This window comes from Haliotis asinina, chromosome 6, assembly GCF_037392515.1.
Source record: "Haliotis asinina isolate JCU_RB_2024 chromosome 6, JCU_Hal_asi_v2, whole genome shotgun sequence".
Lineage (NCBI taxonomy): Eukaryota > Metazoa > Mollusca > Gastropoda > Lepetellida > Haliotidae > Haliotis > Haliotis asinina.
Window position 1 is genome coordinate 19,694,113 of NC_090285.1, and position 18,356 is coordinate 19,712,468.

The window sequence follows — 18,356 nt, forward strand, 5'->3', positions numbered from 1 at the left end:
AACAAAAAGTATGGGAATACCCCGGAATTTGTCATATATCATCTTAAACTTGGTGAGGTCTTTTGTATTCTAACAATATCGCTCGCATATATGAAGACTGGTCATTTCCTCTACGCTGCGCAACCACATTTGCGCTACAGTTTGCCTGTGGGTAAAGGCAATTTTTTGTGTCTGTAACGGTGAATATGCAGTGAAGCATACGATACCATATTCGGTTAGTTTCAGCGAAGTGAAACATAGTCTGTATAGTTTATATATGACCAACAAATGTTAGGGTGGACCCATACATTTTGTTTGTGGTATAATACTGATACTATAGCAACTAATCATGGATATATGTATCGTTTGTTTTTATTTATTTGTGGTTTGATGCCGTAGTCCGCCAAATACTATACAACGATGATCCGTAAATAATCGAGTCTGGCTTGACATGTAGTCTCTGAACTGATCATATTTGACACAAAACAGTTCCTAAATAATATTTGTTAACTTGAAATAGGAGCCCTTAGAGTTTCTTCAGTTTCAAAAACTGTTGTAATCTAGACTTACCACATAATCTAGGCTTAAACGGTCTGTATTGAGAATGTATGTTTCATGGTGTTTGTGACAGTATGGCCTGACAGTCGCTCAGCATGCGCTGTATGTAGTGTATATGGGACATAAAGGGTTAATGTGCGCGCGGAAGACACGGGCTGAACATAAATATACCCGGTGACTCATGAATGGTTGTGTAAATATCGATGTCTGAAGAATAAACGAAGAGTCACGTGACTTCAGTCATGCGTAGCGCACAGACACCTTCGGCATTTAGCGGAACTTGGACATGCGAGGAAAGTCATGGTGTGACGGCTCGTGTTGCCTAAACAGCTTCGATGGCATAGAGTGACAGGGAAATATCAGTGTACGAGAGCTGATTGTGCTATTTCGTTCGACGTGGCCTGTTCAACCCGCCGCTGTGTAGGATCTATGCATGTTGATCAGTGCACTAAAGCGCCTTATGGACTCGCTTTTACTGCAAGTACAGGTAAGGGCAATTTGCATTGCATTGCATGAGAGAGAGAGAGAGAGAGAGAGAGAGAGAGGGTGTGTGTGTGTGTGTGGGTGTGTGTGTGTGTACAGGGACAGTTCGAGAGAATGGTGACTTCCAACGTATTCTGCAGTTAATTAGCAAAACAAATAGACGTCGCTTATAACATCCTGGCAAGCAACAGAAGACGACTCTGTTTTTTGTGTCAGGTTTTCAAACAGAAGACATAAACGTGAACGCTTAACTTTTATGTGATTTTATTTCTTCGAAACTTGCGTTTCCTTTTTCTTTGCGTATTGCAATATTTAACCGGCGTATTGCTACGCGTGTCATTCTTGAAGGTGTGTAATGGTAGATGAGGTTCTGTATACATGCATATCAGTGTGTCTCGCCACGGTAAAAGTTCTCGCTTCACGGTGACATTATTTACCACACTGTGCTAATAATGAGACAATATCAGTCCGTGGTCTCAACACCGACCTACTTTCTCGTCGTATTATTCAAGACACATCTCTACAGAAAGGATAACGGGACAGAGCTACTTGAAATAGGTCGCATTAAAATACACTGTCGAATAAATAGTGATTTTCCTTGAGTAATATCTCAAGTAGCCATTGTTACCAGCTACAGGATTTCACGTTATCAACAATTGGATAACTCGTTATTTAACATGTAAGTAACGTGTATAAAAGCATGACACATAACTAGTTGGATTTTTCCCTGCTCAGTGTCCAGTAAGATCAGGGATACGCGAGGATATCAAATAGTAGTGAGCCTCACCACGACAATGATATAAATTCAACAGTTACTCTTTTCATGTGTTTTACTATATAATATCTATCAACCTCAGGCAAATTGCGCACCAGCCTCACGATCCCTATTTTGTTTGACTTTATATCTTGGTGCCTCCCCGAAACACAAAATCTGCAATAAATGCATCAGAAACTACAGGAAACCAAATATGCAAGAAGCATTTTGTAGATTCTAATGTCTTCAATATTCATACACGGTGTTTAATCCTGAATGGTCACACAAGTGTCAGGTCCCGCTATATTGCAGCTTGAATATCTGGACAAAATGTTTGTGAAAGATCAAAGTGGGGGTGTCCTTAAAAAGCAACAACAACAACACCCCCCACCCCTTACACACACACACACACACACACACACACACACACACACACACACACACACACACACACACACACACACACACACACACACACACACACACACACACACACACACACACACACACACACACACACACACACACACACACACACACACGCACACACGCACTCTCTCTCTCTCTCTCTCTCTCTCACACACACACACACCAAAAAAGAGGAAATAGCATTATCCAAGAGGTACCAAATGACATATCGTATTAATTTTCTGCAATTATGTTACACATTTAATCCGCCAATGAGCTGTAAAGCTTTGGGTGTGGCTTTGCTAATAATCATTTCACGATATAATGGAAACGTTACAAACACTGGACATCGGGAATATAGTTAGGCTCACTGCTTTTTGACACCACCTCGTAGAACTGACCATGAGTAACCCATGCTTGTTGTGAATGGCGACTTTAACAGGATCGGGTGGTCATGCTCGCTGACTTGGTTGACACATGTCATTGATGCCCTATTGCGCAGATCGTTGCTCGTGATGTTAACCCCTGGATTGCCTCGTCGAGACGCGATTGTTTACCATATAGCTGGATTATTGAATATTGCTGGGGTGTGGCGTTAAACAATACCCAAACAAAACCTTTGTTTAGTTTACTGTCAAGTACATATTGTTTGGGTTTGTGCCAAAATTTGATCCGACATATCGCCGCACTTGTCCATCGGTCCACTTGTATGCAATCACTAATGAGGTAAGCTATATCAGCTGACCCCTCATTAATTATTATGTCTAGTTAATGCCCAAACATCTGTTGTTATCTTCTACCGTTAAAAGCGCAATGGTAATACATCCTTTTACATCATACATATAGTGTTATTGTATAAAAGGTCCGTTTGTATGGCGTTTTAAAATTTTGTGCACCGACGTCGATAACGTCCCTAATCACAGTGCTGCACCACTGGACAGGTATCCACGTAATGTGCACTGGTTGTGCTACTGTAGTGTATTCGTTCTTACTCGACGAGATGTCCATTTTTGAACTTCACGCCGAAAGTCTCTAGCTATGAGTGAGAGCGTGAGTATGGTTTACACCGCGATTTGCAATATTCCAGCAATACCATGGTGGGTGACACCAGAAAGGGGCTTCACACATGCTGTACCCATGTGTTGAAGAATCGAACCCGGTTCTTCGGCCCGACGAGCCCATGCTTGAACCACGGGGCTACCCCACAGTCCCCGCTCACTCCGTGACGTAGATGACATACTGTCTTCAAATGGATCCACCCTTACTCATTTATTCTTGTACAATGATTTGTAGAGAACTTCGTTGGTATCTTTCAGCTAGTGAACATATTGGGCAGGCCTTGATTGACCTGCAACGCTCGCCACCAACTACGTCATGTGGTGAATTTTGTCGACGGCGACGATGGAATTGCCCTCGGCAGACTGGGAGCTGAATATCCTCATGCTGAGGATAGGCCGTGAACTGGACGATGATGAGTTCCAGTCCATGAAATTCCTTTGCTCAGGTAAATAACAGTTGCGATACATCTGGCGATACGCCAGGGGTCAACAGACAAGACCGATCCTACATCAAGGCTCTTGACTTTTGAAACCCTTACATGGTAAATTACTAAAGAACAGAGCGCGAAGACCTGTTGTATATGTATTTGAAAGAATTGACGAGGCGGCGGGGTAGCCTAATGGTTAAAGCGTCCGTTCTTCATGTCGACGACACCGGTTCGATTCCCCACATGAGTACAGTGTGTGAGGCTCATTTACTCACTTCGAATAGACAAAAAAGAAGGCCTATTCCGGTGTAGAATCGGGGTAGATTCGCTGACTTGGTTGACACATGCCATTGTTTCCCAGTGCGCAGATCAATGCTCATGCTGTTGATCACCGGATTGTTTAGCCAAGACTCTATTACTTACAGACCGTCGCCATATAGCTGGAACACTGCTGAGAGCGGCGTAAAACTAAAGTCACTCACTCTAACACAAAACAGAACCTCTGCCGTGATATTGCTATTTAAATGCGGCGTAAAACCTAACTCACTCCATTGTAAATGCAGCGTCGCATCTTGGATGGCCGCCACAAGTCCGGGAAAGTACAAACACACATACACGCGCATTCACGTGGAGAGTCTTCACGTTAAAACCCACTTCCCTCCATCTTTTAATGTCGCATGCATTCCGTTTGATGCAAGTCGAGTTGCTTTTATCAATGACAGGTCACAGAGGTGTCCCGCAGGGTGTGCTGGAAAGACTGTCAACCCCACAGAAGTTCTTTACATATCTGAGAGAACGCCGGATGCTGTCACGTGACAACCTGCTATTGTTGCAAGCGTTCTTATGGCACGTGGGGCGCCTTGACCTTCACCAGCTGGCCAGTGACTATGCACGAAAGGTGGGGAATGTCCTTCACTTCTTCTCACCTGATGGACAGCCAGGTAAGAGTGAGTGAGTGAGTGAGTGAGTGAGTATAGGTTTACGTCACATTCAGCAATATTCCAGCTATATGACGACGGTATGTAAAGTATCGAATCTGGACCAGACAATCCAGTGAATAACCACATGAGCATCGATCTGCGCAAATGAGAACCGATGACATGTGTCAACCAACTAAGTGAGCCTGACCACCCGATCCCGTTAGTCACCTCTTACGACAAGCATAGTTACCTTTTATGGCAGGCATGGGTTGCTGAAGGACTATACTTCCCGGACCTTCACGGGTCCTAAGAGTGAATGGGTGTGTGAGTGAGTGAATGTGCTGCAGGTGCAGGACGTGTGTCTGCAGATAATAACATACCAGGCAACCCAGTGATTGACATCATAACCATCGATCCTAGTAGCCTGATATAATTTGAAAAAAACCCCTCATGATGCTTTTGTAAACTTTTAGTAATAAAAAGGATGATGAGTATCATGATGATGTACAATCCACGTACCTGGGGTGCATCAACCAAGTCAGGAGCCTGACCACCTTATTCCGTTAGTTCGGGTATAGGGGGTGGTGCTGTAGTCTAGTTGTTACATCGTTCACTCGTCACACCGAAGACCCGGGTTCGATTCCCCAAATGGGTACATTGTGTAGAGCCATTTCTAGTGTCCCTCGCCGTGATATTGCTAGAATATTGTTAAAAGCGGCGCAAAACCTTACTCACTGATTAGAGTATGTGAGGAAGTGAGTTTGTTTTAATTCATGATCTTTGGAACTTATCTCAAAATAGACACCAGATTGTTGTCCCTTTTGGTTTATGTAGTCCGATACGGTAGCTGTTACCATTGTGTCTCCCAATCAGTTTGAATAATGTAGTCCGATACGGTAGCTGTTACCATTGTGTCTCCCTATCAGTTTGAATAATGTAGTCCGATACGGTAGCTGTTATCATTGTGTCTCCCAATCAGTTTGAATAATGTAGACCGATACGGTAGCTGTAACCATTGTGTCTCCCAATCAGTTGGAATAATGTAGTCCGATATGGTAGCTGTTACCATTGTGTCTCCCTATCAGTTTCAATAATGTAGTCCAATACGGTAGCTGTTACCATTGTGTCTCCCTATCAGTTTCAATAATGTAGACCGATATGGTAGCTGTTATCATTGTGTCTCCCTATCAGTTGGAATAATGTAGTCCGATACGGTAGCTGTTACCATTGTGTCTCCCTATCAGTTTGAATAATGTAGTCCGATATGGTAGCTGTTACCATTGTGTCTCCCTATCAGTTTCAATAATGTAGTCCGATACGGTGGCTGTTACCATTGTGTCTCCCAATCAGTTTGAATAATGTAGACCGATATGGTAGCTGTTACCATTGTGTCTCCCAATCAGTTGGAATAATGTAGTCCGATATGGTAGCTGTTACCGTTGTGTCTCCCTATCAGTTTCAATAATGTAGTCCAATACGGTAGCTGTTATCATTGTGTCTCCCTATCAGTTTCAATAATGTAGACCGATATGGTAGCTGTTATCATTGTGTCTCCCTATCAGTTGGAATAATGTAGTCCGATATGGTAGCTGTTACCATTGTGTCTCCCTATCAGTTTGAATAATGTAGTCCGATATGGTAGCTGTTACCATTGTGTCTCCCTATCAGTTTCAATAATGTAGTCCGATACGGTGGCTGTTACCATTGTGTCTCCCAATCAGTTTGAATAATGTAGACCGATATGGTAGCTGTTATCATTGTGTCTCCCAATCAGTTTGAATAATGTAGACCGATATGGTAGCTGTTACCATTGTGTCTCCCTATCAGTTTGAATAATGTAGTCCGATACGGTAGCTGTTATCATTGTGTCTCCCTATCAGTTTGAATAATGTAGACCGATACGGTAGCTGTTATAATTGTGTCTCCCTATCAGTTTGAATAATGTAGACCGATATGGTAGCTGTTACCATTGTGTCTCCCTATCAGTTTCAATAATGTAGTCCGATACGGTAGCTGTTATCATTGTGTCTCCCTATCAGTTTGAATAATGTAGACCGATATGGTAGCTGTAACCATTGTGTCTCCCTATCAGTTTGAATAATGTAGTCCGATACGGTAGCTGTAACCAATGTGTTTCCCTATCAGTTTGAATAATGTAGACCGATATGGTAGCTGTTACCATTGTGTCTCCTATCAGTTTTAATAATGTAGTCCGATATGGTAGCTGTTACCATTGTGTCTCCCGATCAGTTTGAAAAAGATGCTAAATACTCAATGACTCCAAATGACACTGCAGAATCAGGATACGAAAACGTCAAGTTCCACGTTGATGGTAACCTTGACAACTTCCAAAGACGTGAGCTGGAGGACCTCCGAGCCAATGTCGCTAGACTGTTGTTCATTCCACCAGAGTTCGTGTTTGTTAGCGGCCTCGAACCTTCAAACAGCCTGCTTATCACACTCATGATCCACTCGTTTTGTGCTCAAACGCTCAAGAACATGGCGACCTCAGATGAAGGGAGACAACTCCTCAAGCTTGGCGTCGATACCCTCTATTTTGGCGAAGAGGAAGTTAGGGTTACAGGTCAGTATTAACAACGTACTTAACTGAGAACTATGTGGTATAATTGCAGAAAAAATCTTACGTGAATTTGATAAAGCTGAAAACAAACTTAAGAAATTATGGTTTCAGTATCCAAACATAAACTCCTTTATGGAAACAAGCAAACGTTTGATCTCAACGAATGGAAGACATTTACTTGTTTATACACTGCACTAGCTCGACTGATCATATGCATGTCCTGTTTCACCAGATGCGCCCCCTTTAACCCGGAAGTGCTCAGTACAGGAAGAAGAAATGTTAGACATGTACAAACGGTCACAAGATCTTGAGGCCAGGGTCACACAGATGGAAATATCAAGTGCTATAGTCAGTGAAGAACAGGAAGTCAGGGAAAATGAGCTTATGAACATGCGTGCGAAAGAAATGTATTTTCGGGGACTGCTTTGTGCCGCCCTTGAGAAGAAGACCAGAGGACAGTCTTCTACACCAGCCTCCGTAGACCCTCACTTACCTCTTTGTCTGGAGAACGGTCGGTTTGTCATTTAACGTTCTTCCATGCAATCCCTGTAGGTTTGACTCGAACATTTGAACGGCAGATGTGCTAAAGTTTGTGCATACGACGTAAAAGACCATTCAGTCAATAACATGGCCTGGTTATGAAGCGGAGAGTTTATACGGTCATACGTAGCGCAAGTGTTGGGCATACTTATGGGCGTACCTTTGGGCGTACCTTTTATCGTGTGAAATACACCCGACGAGTAAAGACGTCCATGCAACGACCACGACCGTCCAAAACATTTTTTGATGTAAAGAAAACAGAAGAGAGTATGTTATGTGCTGCGCCCTCTGAAGCAATATGATACACAGGACATAAAGATTACGATGCTCGTTTGATGTCATAGATGGTGTTTGGAGAATAGACTTCATATGTAAGATTTATTCTGGACTGCATTTAAGAAAGCACATGTTCTAAGACTATCAAGAGACAAGATGACACTTCCCCACTTTTGTCAATACATGCAGTGACCGGATACAGATTTCAGCGCATGCGTTGATGAAAGTTTATCAAAATGCGAATTCAAATGCGGAATGCGGATCGTTTTGCGAGGCAATAATGGTACAACGTAACTGAGACAATAAATTGTTATTGTCATACATAGATGTCCGATATACACCACAGCAGTGACTTCAAGGACACTGGTGTTACAATGTCGTAACGAAAAGGCGAGGGCGGTTTGTAATGGAGGCGATACGGCACATACGGTATGCAAAGGGTGTTCCTGTCCAGGAGACAGAGCTGTTAGTTGTTGCAAATCTAAGTGAGTATATGTGTTTCTGTTTGAAACGTAAATTCACAGCAGAATGTAACGATAATCAGAAGGATTTGTCTAGTTGAGACCTGAACGACTTAGTTACGCACAAAAGTATCGCTGCCATAATCTACAGCGCGTTACCAACGATGTTTGGCAAACCCTTATTTAGTTGTGATGCTATACATAGTTACTCTAGATTCTAGATATCATTCTTCAGATTTAGACAGGCCATTAAACATAGACTTGCCAAAGTATTAACTATGTCCGGACACATAAATATCAGTGCCCACCCTGAAGGCTAAACAACTGGTTATCGTGAGGTGCATTTGTTGCGCTATTTCTCGTCTCTTGCGGTTGCTCAAAGCACAGGTCTCAACGGTAGTATTTGGAGAAAAGGGTTTATATAAATGCCGAAACAGTTGAATTCAGAAAAAGATGGGGAGGTTTCGATACTCAAAGGAAAAGAGTTCCAAAGACGAGACACAGAGATTTGTGACTGATATTGGGGACTACGATTTTACTTGAAGTATATTTCTGAAAAGGTTCATTCACATATGCTGGTGCAACACCATGGTAACAGCTGTATGCCAGTGATTAAACTTTAAACTCGATTCTAATTTGTACTTAGAGCCAATGGAGATTCTTCAGTATTGGTGCTGTAGGTGTGTTACTACAGCTGCTTCGTTATGAACAATTACAGCTGCAACTGAGTGAGTGAGTGAGGTTAGTCATACGCCGCACTCAGCAATATTCCAGCTATATGGTTGCGGTCTGTAAATAATCTCGACCAGACAATCCAGTGATCAAAAGCATGAGCATCGATCTGCGCATTGGGGAACCGATGACATGTGCCAACCAAGTCAGCAAGCCTGACCACTCGATCCCATTAGTCGCCTCTTACGACAGAGTCGCCTTTTATGGCAAGCATGGGTTGTTGAAGGCCTATTCTACCCAACCACAGACAGAACCTGTTCTTGATAAAAAAACCCACTGTTACTCCAAAGACCGAATGTGGAACAATATTTGTCCAAACAATAGAACGGAGGTACCATTCACCACGGATTTCTTTCTTCTGTCTGTGTGTGCCTTGTATACACTACTCAAAAGAAGTCAAGGAACATGCGATTCATTCGGGTATTGCCATGCCAGACTGAGTATCGTAATCCTCTGGGAATCAGGTTTTCTTTACCCTTTCTTTTCTGTATTTATTGATGTTTTTCTGATTTCACCACAGCTGTATTTCCTATTTTGTCTTGCGACACATGTCATCGGTTTGAGGCAGGATGCGCTCACCTTTCCGCAAACACAAAAACATTCAAAGTCCTCAATTCAAACTTTCATATGAACGATGCACTATGGATTGCCAAGATTTTACGTTAGTGTTAGCTATGCAAAGACTCTTCTCTTCAATGAATTTCTGGTGTTTCCACTCGTGATGTTGCTGGAATATTCTTAAAAGCGCTGTGAAATCCAGAGCTCCAGATAAGGAGCGTATTTTACTCACTAACAATCACATTTACTCAATTAATTACAAAACTGGGAGTACAAAAGACGCATAGGTATCACTTAAAACCCAGTAGGTCTATAACACCTTGCGTACTTTACTCATTTACTCCTTAACAGCGGAGTAAATCAGCTATCATAGCCGCAGCCACTGTTTACTCTAATAGTCACATGACTTCCATGCTGAGTATTTAGAAATGGCTGCCAAATGTTTGGCAATATGACTCTTACTAAAGATATTTAGTCTATTGAGATGCATGTATATTTATATACTTAAAAGAGTTAAGGACCCAATAAGGATAGGAAACTGTGTAAAAGTACTCAATACTTTTAACTAGTGGGAGTAAGCAAAATAATAGTTACTCCTCCAAAAAGGCTCATACATACATGGGAGTAAATGCCCAATTGCTTGAAACATTATCTGGAGCTCTGGAATTCCAACTGACTTACTCACACTCTTCTGTTCAATCGAGAACAACATCTCACTGGTGTCGCAATTAGAAACGTCTAATCTCACTCACCCGACACTCACTCAATTAGACACGGAAGTCCATGAGTGGGTCCACAGCACTTTATTCGGTGGCAAAACATACAAGTACAGCAACGGCGAAACGCCATATCCCGTGAGGTCGCCAGCCAGAACATTTTGAATGAGATGGTGACTGAATGAAAATATATATCATATAAATTATACACGATCAACATAAAATGTTGTGATCTAGTTTCTGATTGCTAAATTCATATTTCAGAGTAAGCTGATGCAATAGATTCTTTTTGTTTTGGTGACAAATATGTTCTGTAATAAATATGATACTTTGTTTAAAAAGTTGATAAATTACAAAATTGAATAACTGATATATACTGATAGAAATATCGACAAAGGAATTGCAACATGTCGACAATGCTAATTGTTTGGGACATGCCAATATGCTAAGAACCCATTTTTTCTAAATTCCACACCGACACGACGATTAACATAATCAAGATAAGACAGATAAAATATCATCTTCAGTTCTTCAGATTAAAATCATCATCATAATCAAGATAAGACAGATAAAATATCATCTTCAGTTCTTCAGATTAATATCATCATCATAATCAAGATAAGACAGATAAAATATCATCTTCAGTTCTTCAGATTAATATCATCATCATAATCAAGATAAGACAGATAAAATATCATCTTCAGTTCTTCAGATTAATATCATCATCATAATCAAGATAAGACAGATAAAATATCATCTTCAGTTCTTCAGATTAATATCATCATCATAATCAAGATAAGACAGATAAAATATCATCTTCAGTTCTTCAGATTAATATCATCATCATAATCAAGATAAGACAGATAAAATAACATCTTCAGTTCTTCAGATTAATATCATCATCATAATCAAGATAAGACAGATAAAATATCATCCTCAGTCCTTCAGATTAATATCATCTTCTGAAAAAGTAATACATGAGAGGTAAATGTGTCAGAAACAGAAATTACACTGAAGAAACAATGTTACATGAACTCAACATGAAATAGGTCAGTGATAAGCTTTTAATCGCCTGGGGGCAAGAAAGAGAGTCTGAATAGATTATATACTGTTTCTGTTTAGGATTTCTTTCAATATATTTAAGAGCCGTTGATATGGCGTTTGTTTCAGCAGTGAAATAGAGCTGTTATTCGGTAATCTAGAAGATATTGTTCCGGATCCACTGACAAACTCAACATGAAATAGGTCAGTTTCTATCATCGAACAAAACATACACACACACCCCCTTCCTCTGTGAATCACCTTTCTCCCTTTCGCATGCGAAATACCAGTCAAGTCATGATTACACAATACCATTTAGAAAGTGGTCAAATGTAACTTATGCTGTATTTGGGATTACACTTTCTTAATAAAGTATTAGGCTTTGTGCTTTATTAAGAAAGTGCAATAAAGTTATTAGAAATATAGCAGCACACATATCATTACCACCATATGGAACTACAAGAGTATAGTAATGAACGACTGACATGGGCGTCACTATTTAGACTGGAACATACACATACATGTGTATGTTACAACTGAGAGAATATGAAAGAAAGCCAGAAGGAAATGTACAAAAAACAACCAAAACAAACAAATCATTGTGTCTCCCTATCAGTTTGAATAATGTAGACCGATACGGTAGCTGTTATAATTGTGTCTCCCTATCAGTTTGAATAATGTAGACCGATATGGTAGCTGTTACCATTGTGTCTCCCTATCAGTTTCAATAATGTAGTCCGATACGGTAGCTGTTATCATTGTGTCTCCCTATCAGTTTGAATAATGTAGACCGATATGGTAGCTGTAACCATTGTGTCTCCCTATCAGTTTGAATAATGTAGTCCGATACGGTAGCTGTAACCAATGTGTTTCCCTATCAGTTTGAATAATGTAGACCGATATGGTAGCTGTTACCATTGTGTCTCCTATCAGTTTTAATAATGTAGTCCGATATGGTAGCTGTTACCATTGTGTCTCCCGATCAGTTTGAAAAAGATGCTAAATACTCAATGACTCCAAATGACACTGCAGAATCAGGATACGAAAACGTCAAGTTCCACGTTGATGGTAACCTTGACAACTTCCAAAGACGTGAGCTGGAGGACCTCCGAGCCAATGTCGCCAGACTGTTGTTCATTCCACCAGAGTTCGTGTTTGTTAGCGGCCTCGAACCTTCAAACAGCCTGCTTATCACACTCATGATCCACTCGTTTTGTGCTCAAACGCTCAAGAACATGGCGACCTCAGATGAAGGGAGACAACTCCTCAAGCTTGGCGTCGATACCCTCTATTTTGGCGAAGAGGAAGTTAGGGTTACAGGTCAGTATTAACAACGTACTTAACTGAGAACTATGTGGTATAATTGCAGAAAAAATCTTACGTGAATTTGATAAAGCTGAAAACAAACTTAAGAAATTATGGTTTCAGTATCCAAACATAAACTCCTTTATGGAAACAAGCAAACGTTTGATCTCAACGAATGGAAGACATTTACTTGTTTATACACTGCACTAGCTCGACTGATCATATGCATGTCCTGTTTCACCAGATGCGCCCCCTTTAACCCGGAAGTGCTCAGTACAGGAAGAAGAAATGTTAGACATGTACAAACGGTCACAAGATCTTGAGGCCAGGGTCACACAGATGGAAATATCAAGTGCTATAGTCAGTGAAGAACAGGAAGTCAGGGAAAATGAGCTTATGAACATGCGTGCGAAAGAAATGTATTTTCGGGGACTGCTTTGTGCCGCCCTTGAGAAGAAGACCAGAGGACAGTCTTCTACACCAGCCTCCGTAGACCCTCACCTACCTCTTTGTCTGGAGAACGGTCGGTTTGTCATTTAACGTTCTTCCATGCAATCCCTGTAGGTTTGACTCGAACATTTGAACGGCAGATGTGCTAAAGTTTGTGCATGCGACGTAAAAGACCATTCAGTCAATAACATGGCCTGGTTATGAAGCGGAGAGTTTATACGGTCATACGTAGCGCAAGTGTTGGGCATACTTATGGGCGTACCTTTGGGCGTACCTTTTATCGTGTGAAATACACCCGACGAGTAAAGACGTCCATGCAACGACCACGACCGTCCAAAACATTTTTTGATGTAAAGAAAACAGAAGAGAGTATGTTATGTGCTGCGCCCTCTGAAGCAATATGATACACAGGACATAAAGATTACGATGCTCGTTTGATGTCATAGATGGTGTTTGGAGAATAGACTTCATATGTAAGATTTATTCTGGACTGCATTTAAGAAAGCACATGTTCTAAGACTATCAAGAGACAAGATGACACTTCCCCACTTTTGTCAATACATGCAGTGACCGGATACAGATTTCAGCGCATGCGTTGATGAAAGTTTATCAAAATGCGAATTCAAATGCGGAATGCGGATCGTTTTGCGAGGCAATAATGGTACAACGTAACTGAGACAATAAATTGTTATTGTCATACATAGATGTCCGATATACACCACAGCAGTGACTTCAAGGACACTGGTGTTACAATGTCGTAACAAAAAGGCGAGGGCGGTTTGTAATGGAGGCGATACGGCACATACGGTATGCAAAGGGTGTTCCTTTCCAGGAGACAGAGCTGTTAGTTGTTGCAAATCTAAGTGAGTATATGTGTTTCTGTTTGAAACGTAAATTCACAGCAGAATGTAACGATAATCAGAAGGATTTGTCTAGTTGAGACCTGAACGACTTAGTTACGCACAAAAGTATCGCTGCCATAATCTACAGCGCGTTACCAACGATGTTTGGCAAACCCTTATTTAGTTGTGATGCTATACATAGTTACTCTAGATTCTAGATATCATTCTTCAGATTTAGACAGGCCATTAAATATAGACTTGCCAAAGTATTAACTATGTCCGGACACATAAATATCAGTGCCCACCCTGAAGGCTAAACAACCGGTTATCGTGAGGTGCATTTGTTGCGCTATTTCTCGTCTCTTGCGGTTGCTCAAAGCACAGGTCTCAACGGTAGTATTTGGAGAAAAGGGTTTATATAAATGCCGAAACAGTTGAATTCAGAAAAAGATGGGGAGGTTTCGATACTCAAAGGAAAAGAGTTCCAAAGACGAGACACAGAGATTTGTGACTGATATTGGGGACTACGATTTTACTTGAAGTATATTTCTGAAAAGGTTCATTCACATATGCTGGTGCAACACCATGGTAACAGCTGTATGCCAGTGATTAAACTTTAAACTCGATTCTAATTTGTACTTAGAGCCAATGGAGATTCTTCAGTATTGGTGCTGTAGGTGTGTTACTACAGCTGCTTCGTTATGAACAATTACAGCTGCAACTGAGTGAGTGAGTGAGGTTAGTCATACGCCGCACTCAGCAATATTCCAGCTATATGGTTGCGGTCTGTAAATAATCTCGACCAGACAATCCAGTGATCAAAAGCATGAGCATCGATCTGCGCATTGGGGAACCGATGACATGTGCCAACCAAGTCAGCAAGCCTGACCACTCGATCCCATTAGTCGCCTCTTACGACAGAGTCGCCTTTTATGGCAAGCATGGGTTGTTGAAGGCCTATTCTACCCAACCACAGACAGAACCTGTTCTTGATAAAAAAAACCCACTGTTTCTCCAAAGACCGAATGTGGAACAATATTTGTCCAAACAATAGAACGGAGGTACCATTCACCACGGATTTCTTTCTTCTGTCTGTGTGTGCCTTGTATACACTACTCAAAAGAAGTCAAGGAACATGCGATTCATTCGGGTATTGCCATGCCAGACTGAGTATCGTAATCCTCTGGGAATCAGGTTTTCTTTACCCTTTCTTTTCTGTATTTATTGACGTTTTTCTGATTTCACCACAGCTGTATTTCCTATTTTGTCTTGCGACACATGTCATCGGTTTGAGGCAGGATGCGCTCACCTTTCCGCAAACACAAAAACATTCAAAGTCCTCAATTCAAACTTTCATATGAACGATGCACTATGGATTGCCAAGATTTTACGTTAGTGTTAGCTATGCAAAGACTCTTCTCTTCAATGAATTTCTGGTGTTTCCACTCGTGATGTTGCTGGAATATTCTTAAAAGCGCTGTGAAATCCAGAGCTCCAGATAAGGAGCGTATTTTACTCACTAACAATCACATTTACTCAATTAATTACAAAACTGGGAGTACAAAAGACGCATAGGTATCACTTAAAACCCAGTAGGTCTATAACACCTTGCGTACTTTACTCATTTACTCCTTAACAGCGGAGTAAATCAGCTATCATAGCCGCAGCCACTGTTTACTCTAATAGTCACATGACTTCCATGCTGAGTATTTAGAAATGGCTGCCAAATGTTTGGCAATATGACTCTTACTAAAGATATTTAGTCTATTGAGATGCATGTATATTTATATACTTAAAAGAGTTAAGGACCCAATAAGGATAGGAAACTGTGTAAAAGTACTCAATACTTTTAACTAGTGGGAGTAAGCAAAATAATAGTTACTCCTCCAAAAAGGCTCATACATACATGGGAGTAAATGCCCAATTGCTTGAAACATTATCTGGAGCTCTGGAATTCCAACTGACTTACTCACACTCTTCTGTTCAATCGAGAACAACATCTCACTGGTGTCGCAATTAGAAACGTCTAATCTCACTCACCCGACACTCACTCAGTTAGACACGGAAGTCCATGAGTGGGTCCACAGCACTTTATTCGGTGGCAAAACATACAAGTACAGCAACGGCGAAACGCCATATCCCGTGAGGTCGCCAGCCAGAACATTTTGAATGAGATGGTGACTGAATGAAAATATATATCATATAAATTATACACGATCAACATAAAATGTTGTGATCTAGTTTCTGATTGCTAAATTCATATTTCAGAGTAAGCTGATGCAATAGATTCTTTTTGTTTTGGTGACAAATATGTTCTGTAATAAATATGATACTTTGTTTAAAAAGTTGATAAATTACAAAATTGAATAACTGATATATACTGATAGAAATATCGACAAAGGAATTGTAACATGTCGACAATGCTAATTGTTTGGGACATGCCAATATGCTAAGAACCCATTTTTTCTAAATTCCACACCGACACGACGATTAACATAATCAAGATAAGACAGATAAAATATCATCTTCAGTTCTTCAGATTAAAATCATCATCATAATCAAGATAAGACAGATAAAATATCATCTTCAGTTCTTCAGATTAATATCATCATCATAATCAAGATAAGACAGATAAAATATCATCTTCAGTTCTTCAGATTAATATCATCATCATAATCAAGATAAGACAGATAAAATATCATCTTCAGTTCTTCAGATTAATATCATCATCATAATCAAGATAAGACAGATAAAATATCATCTTCAGTTCTTCAGATTAATATCATCATCATAATCAAGATAAGACAGATAAAATATCATCTTCAGTTCTTCAGATTAATATCATCATCATAATCAAGATAAGACAGATAAAATATCATCTTCAGTTCTTCAGATTAATATCATCATCATAATCAAGATAAGACAGATAAAATAACATCTTCAGTTCTTCAGATTAATATCATCATCATAATCAAGATAAGACAGATAAAATAACATCTTCAGTTCTTCAGATTAATATCATCATCATAATCAAGATAAGACAGATAAAATATCATCCTCAGTCCTTCAGATTAATATCATCTTCTGAAAAAGTAATACATGAGAGGTAAATGTGTCAGAAACAGAAATTACACTGAAGAAACAATGTTACATGAACTCAACATGAAATAGGTCAGTGATAAGCTTTTAATCGCCTGGGGGCAAGAAAGAGAGTCTGAACAGATTATATACTGTTTCTGTTTAGGATTTCTTTCAATATATTTAAGAGCCGTTGATATGGCGTTTGTTTCAGCAGTGAAATAGAGCTGTTATTCGGTAATCTAGAAGATATTGTTCCGGATCCACTGACAAACTCAACATGAAATAGGTCAGTTTCTATCATCGAACAAAACATACACACACACCCCCTTCCTCTGTGAATCACCTTTCTCCCTTTCGCATGCGAAATACCAGTCAAGTCATGATTACACAATACCATTTAGAAAGTGGTCAAATGTAACTTATGCTGTATTTGGGATTACACTTTCTTAATAAAGTATTAGGCTTTGTGCTTTATTAAGAAAGTGCAATAAAGTTATTAGAAATATAGCAGCACACATATCATTACCACCATATGGAACTACAAGAGTATAGTAATGAACGACTGACATGGGCGTCACTATTTAGACTGGAACATACACATACATGTGTATGTTACAACTGAGAGAATATGAAAGAAAGCCAGAAGGAAATGTACAAAAAACAACCAAAACAAACAAACAACCCACCCACCCCCAAGAAAAAAAAACCCCAAAACCTCAACAACAATAACAACAATAAGAACAAAAAAAACCCCAAAACAACAACCAAACACAAAAAAATCACAAAAAAGGAGAAAAGAAAAGCAAAACCCAAACAAAATAGCACCACCACCACCAACAACAAAAAAACCCCAAAAAACCCATAAAAACAACAACAAACAAACCAAATAACAAAACAGAACAAAACAAAAAAGAAAAGAAAAACCAAAAACAAAAAACCCAACATGGTAACAAGATCAATTTGTATCGTTCAAGAAAACATACGTGTTCTCCCTTCCCGTGTGTGACCTTTTCTGCGTTTCATACATACTCATACTCATCAAGCCATTACAAATATAATTACACAAATATCATTAATATCATATTAAATTTCAGCACACACTGTGCATAAAATGAGAACATATTAACAACGGACATAGGCAACTCTATTTTGACCGGTCATACACATTTTTCCGTTCGTTTTGGG

The 18,356-nt window shown here is 40.0% G+C and overlaps 2 protein-coding genes across 2 annotated transcripts; both read left to right on the plus strand.

The window, feature by feature from the left end:
* Positions 1–714: 714 nt before the first annotated feature.
* On the plus strand, positions 715–9,075 carry LOC137286122 (uncharacterized). Its single transcript, XM_067817785.1, has 5 exons — positions 715–1,024; positions 3,499–3,686; positions 4,391–4,609; positions 6,885–7,172; positions 7,402–9,075. The coding sequence occupies exons 2-5, from the start codon at positions 3,584–3,586 to the stop codon at positions 7,695–7,697; spliced, it is 906 nt and encodes a 301-aa protein (XP_067673886.1). The 5' UTR covers positions 715–1,024; positions 3,499–3,583; the 3' UTR covers positions 7,698–9,075.
* A 3,371-nt stretch (positions 9,076–12,446) lies between these two features.
* Positions 12,447–14,716, plus strand: LOC137287731 (uncharacterized). The gene is made up of 2 exons (XM_067820117.1): positions 12,447–12,813; positions 13,043–14,716. The coding sequence occupies exons 1-2, from the start codon at positions 12,447–12,449 to the stop codon at positions 13,336–13,338; spliced, it is 663 nt and encodes a 220-aa protein (XP_067676218.1). The 3' UTR covers positions 13,339–14,716.
* The last annotated feature ends 3,640 nt before the right edge of the window (positions 14,717–18,356 follow it).